This window comes from Metopolophium dirhodum, chromosome 1, assembly GCF_019925205.1.
Source record: "Metopolophium dirhodum isolate CAU chromosome 1, ASM1992520v1, whole genome shotgun sequence".
NCBI lineage: Eukaryota > Metazoa > Arthropoda > Insecta > Hemiptera > Aphididae > Metopolophium > Metopolophium dirhodum.
The window spans coordinates 98,826,736-98,831,431 of record NC_083560.1 but is presented as its reverse complement, the minus strand read 5'-3'; the positions used below and the strand labels follow the sequence as shown (position 1 = coordinate 98,831,431).

Sequence of the window (4,696 nt, the reverse complement as noted above, 5' to 3'; positions counted from 1 at the left end):
ACGTACTATAAAACTGAAATACTGAATTCCGGAAATAATATAAAACTTGCGCTACTATTTATCTCGACTTAACCAAAGCATTCGACACAGTAGATCATAACATACTTTTAAATAAAATGAATAGTATCGGAATATCTGGTTCCGCTCTTTCTCTTTTTACATCATATCTTAATAATAGAAAACAAATTGTAAAAATTAATGATTCTATCAGAAATGAGTTGTCAATAAAATGTGGAGTCCCGCAAGGAACAACGTTATCTCCTATTTTATTTAATATCCAACTACATGATATAAAATCACTTAATTTAAAAAGTCAAGTTATATGCTACGCTGATGATACTGCACTAATTTGCATAGCTAATACATGGAACGAAGTTTTTAATAATATTGAGACAGACCTCAAAACCATTGATAACTGGTTAGGTGTTAACATAGGCGCAAATCACCCAAAAACATTAGGGGGGCTTAAGCACCAAACATTTTTGAGGAAACAGACCAAACTCGACCCCAATAGTACTATACCATATATCTATTATATAAAAATAAGTCCGGTTTTCCTCCCTGACGCTATAACTCCAGAACGCACGAACCGATTTCCACGGTTTTGCATTCGTTGGAAAGGTCTTGGGCTCCGTGAGGTTTATAGCAAAGAAAATTCTGGAAAATTCAGGAAAAATTCAACAGAAAAGTGAGGAAATCGTTTTTCACATACAGCGCCATCTATTATACATAGCATGTACTTCAAACCAATAGCAACGGTGCGTGATAAAGTGTTTGACAGATAGTCATTATTCTCTGCTCAGTTAATTTCATTTAAGCTCAGTGTAAATTATGTGGATCGTGCATTTGAAGTTAAATTCAACACTCTGTCCATAGTCCAAAATGCCTAGAGAACGACGTGCGAACATCGGCCGCCGCACAAGACATGCAAGCCAGCAACAAGTCTATTCAAGGAACTTAAGAGAAGAAAGACAAAATATAATAAGAGAAAATGACCGATTGAGACATCGCGTGAGCACACGAAGATCATTGGCATCATACAATCGCTTGGCATTCCAATATGATCCCACTGCGAACTACAGTGATGATGAAAATTTGGATATTGGACGAATGACGACTATATGCCGATATTGCAATGCGTTAAAGTTCAAAAGAGAAACGGTTGGATTGTGCTGCGCAAGTGGAAAAGTCAAACTGGATCCATTACTTACACCACCACAGCCACTGAAAACATTGTTTGATGGAAGTGATCCCATGTCCAATATTTCCCGATCCAGTGCAATGGGAAAATTGTTAATGCAATGCAAGCTCATTGTTTGGGATGAGTGCACAATGGCACATAAGAAATCACTTGAAGCACTTAACTTCACACTGAAGGATCTTCGGAGAAATAACAACATCTTTGGCGGCTTGATGATATTGTTGGCAGGCGATTTCAGGCAGACGTTGCCAGTAGTTCCCCGTGGAACGCCTGCAGATGAATTGAATGCTTGCCTAAAGGCATCACCTTTATGGAATAACGTAAAAACATTATCGCTAACCACTAATATGAGAGTTCAACTTCAAAATGATCAAAGTGCTGCACAATTTTCCAAACAATTGTTAGATCTTGGAAATGGAAAAGTCCCAGTTGATGCGACATCTGGATTAATTACTCTTACCAACGACTTTTGCCGATTTGTAGACACTCAATTAGTTCTTATTGAAAATGTTTTCCCAAACATTAGTGAGAATTATAAGAATTATGCTTGGTTAAGTCAACGAGCAATTCTTGCAGCAAAGAATAATGATGTCCACGCACTGAATTTCACCATTCAATCAAAAATTGCTGGCGATTTGGTGACATACAAATCCGTTGATTCAATAACAAATCCCGATGATGTAGTAAATTATCCAACGGAGTTTTTGAACTCTCTGGAGATACCAGGATTACCACCACATAACTTGCAACTGAAAGTTGGTACAGTTATTTTGATACTGCGTAATTTGAATCCACCGCGACTTTGCAACGGTACTCGACTTTCGGTAAAGAGACTTATGCCGAATTTAATTGAGGCAACCATTATTAACGGAAAGTACGCAGGTGAAAATGTATGTATTCCTCGAATACCAATGATTCCGACTGATCTTCCGTTTGACTTCAAACGATTGCAATTCCCAGTTCGCCTTGCGTTCGCAATGACAATTAATAAGTCGCAAGGCCAATCGCTTAGTGTTTGCGGGATAAATTTGGAAAATCATTGTTTTTCACATGGACAGTTATACGTTGCGTGTTCACGAGTTGGGAAACCATCCGCTTTGTTTGTGTTAACGTCAGACCAAAAAACAAAAAATGTGGTTTACCAAAGAGCACTACAATGAAACAATTAAATAACACTTCATTTTAGTAGGTAATTGAAATGAATTTATTACTGTTGTGAAATGAAATAAATATTTTCCTTTTCAAATATATAACAAAAAAAATTTTTTTTCTTTATCTTTAAATCACCAAACGAAATGTTACATAAAACGAATCTGGTGGCGAAACGGAGTTCACCGGGTCTGCTAGTTATTATATAAATAAAAATATAAAATAAAAATCAAACAAACACAACTAAACATTTTATTATTATTATTTATTTATTAAAAATGTAAAGGCAACGTGCGCTTATTTTCAGCAAACTTATTTAAAATGATGTCTTTATCAATGACTAGATCGCTCTCAATATGAATTATCGATAAGTCAGATAGTCTTTCCTGACCCATCGTGGTACGTGTCCAAGATTTTATTCTTCTCATTGCAGAAAAGCTTCTTTCACATGAAGCAGATGATATCGGCAAAACTAAGGCAACTTGAAGTAGCTTGAACAGATTTGGATAAACAGTCTTACTGATTACCTGTTTTAGCTCTTTTAAGCCAAATTTGTTACTAAGTTGAATTGCACAATTTCTAGCAACTGTCATTTCCGACTTTAAACACTCCATGTTTATTGAAAACAAATCCTTAAATATAGAATTATTTTATTATATAAATGTACTTAATAAAATATTTAAAAGGGACTCAAAAATATTTTTCAAACCTTGTAATGGTTAATAAAATATAATGAATTGGTAAAGTCAAGACTTATTAAACTCTCTGTTGCTTGGGCTAATTCTTGCGATTCTTCGGAAAATCTTAATTTTAAATGACTTAAAATGGTATCAACAATAGGGTTGTAAAAATGATTACGCCAATAGTTTTGAATTTGTTTGTCTACGGTTTCTGTACATTGAATTGGTAGCTGTTGTTCTGCACCAGTAGCAACAGTAACATCAAAGTCTCTTAAATGATAAGGTTCAGTACGCTGTCTTTTTGATTCTAAAATTGAAGTGTTGTCAGTGTTGACTACTAAATATTTATCAATTATTATAATTAGTATATAATTACTTTTTGGAATATCAAGTGAAATATCATTTTTAGATGCAAAATTTGAAATTTTATCCCAAATTCCAGAAAAGTGATCAATATTTCTCATTTCTTCAAATGTTTTTATCACTCCATTTATGGTATTTGTAGCATTGCTCAAATTAGTATTTTTTTGCTGCAACTGCTTACTCAGTATATTTATTATTTTCAATACTTCATGGAATATAAATAGATGAAATACAAATGTTTGGGTTTTCATCATGTTCAAGAGACCTTTCAATAGAAAAGATATATAGTTCCTAATTAAGTAAAATAAAGTAAGAATAGAAGATATAATAACTAGCAAATGGGTATTAATAATGAGAAACATTTTAAAATTATACATTTATCATTGATATAAATTAAAATGTTCGTATAATTGATTGTTACCAATTGCTTGTGGCACATCTCTATTTAAACCTTCGTCAACTTCTCTTACTAAAATGCTAATTATCGCACCAAAATTGTTTAATACAGCATCACAATTTTTGAAGCGACAGGCCCATCTTGTTTCACACAATCTCATGATAGATAATGGTTTAATTTTCATTTCAGATAACAAATTAGTCAGTTCATTATTAATACCAGGTTGAGAAAAGTGAACGTATATAGCTTCAAGAGTATTAAAGAAATTTCTTACTTCCTATATTAAATTTAAATTTAAAATGAAATAATATTACAAATACAATGATATTTAAATTGTTTTAAAAAAGTTCATCACACAATACCTTGATACTACTGCAAGTATTGCAAACAACTAAATTTAGTTTATGAACTAAACAATGAATATATACTGCCTCTGGATAGTGTTCTCGAATTTTTTGTTGAACTCCAGATACTGACCCTGACATTACATTAGCTCCATCATAAGATTGAGCTACTAATGGTATTTTATGAATATTATACTTTTGAATTGCAGTCAAAATTGTACTAGCTAAATGTGATGCTCCTCTGCCACTTGAAACATCCATAAAACAAATAAATCTCTCATTTACTTCCAAGTCCTTAACATACCGAATACAAAGTGATAACTGCTCTTGCTTGTAGAATTTATAGAATATAATGTATTAATGCAATACAATTGTTAGTAATTAATTTAGTAAATATTAAGAAGGAATGTATAATTTCAACTTTAAAAATATAATGACCTGGCTTCATCACACATTATTACATACATTCCACAACTTTTAATTTCCTCTAATATACTATCAACAATAAATGTAGCACATATGTTTAATATTTCATTTTGTACTTTCCAACTAGTATAATTTG

At 32.6% G+C, this 4,696-nt stretch overlaps 2 protein-coding genes across 2 annotated transcripts; one reads left to right on the top strand and one right to left on the bottom strand.

Moving 5' to 3' along the window:
• Positions 1-882: 882 nt before the first annotated feature.
• LOC132948084 (ATP-dependent DNA helicase pif1-like) lies at positions 883-2,361 on the top strand. The gene has a single exon (XM_061018386.1). It carries the CDS (start codon positions 883-885, stop codon positions 2,359-2,361), a length of 1,479 nt encoding a protein of 492 aa, XP_060874369.1.
• Positions 2,362-2,622: 261 nt separating this feature from the next.
• On the bottom strand, positions 2,623-2,964 carry LOC132934180 (zinc finger MYM-type protein 1-like). The gene has a single exon (XM_061000459.1). It carries the CDS (start codon positions 2,962-2,964, stop codon positions 2,623-2,625), a length of 342 nt encoding a protein of 113 aa, XP_060856442.1.
• Between the last annotated feature and the right edge of the window lie 1,732 nt (positions 2,965-4,696).

Excerpts from the sequence above, each read along its gene's own strand:
- LOC132934180 (XM_061000459.1), bottom strand. The coding sequence starts at position 2,964 with ATGGAGTGTTTAAAGTCGGAAATGACAGTTGCTAGAAATTGTGCAATT.
- LOC132948084 (XM_061018386.1), top strand. The coding sequence starts at position 883 with ATGCCTAGAGAACGACGTGCGAACATCGGCCGCCGCACAAGACATGCA.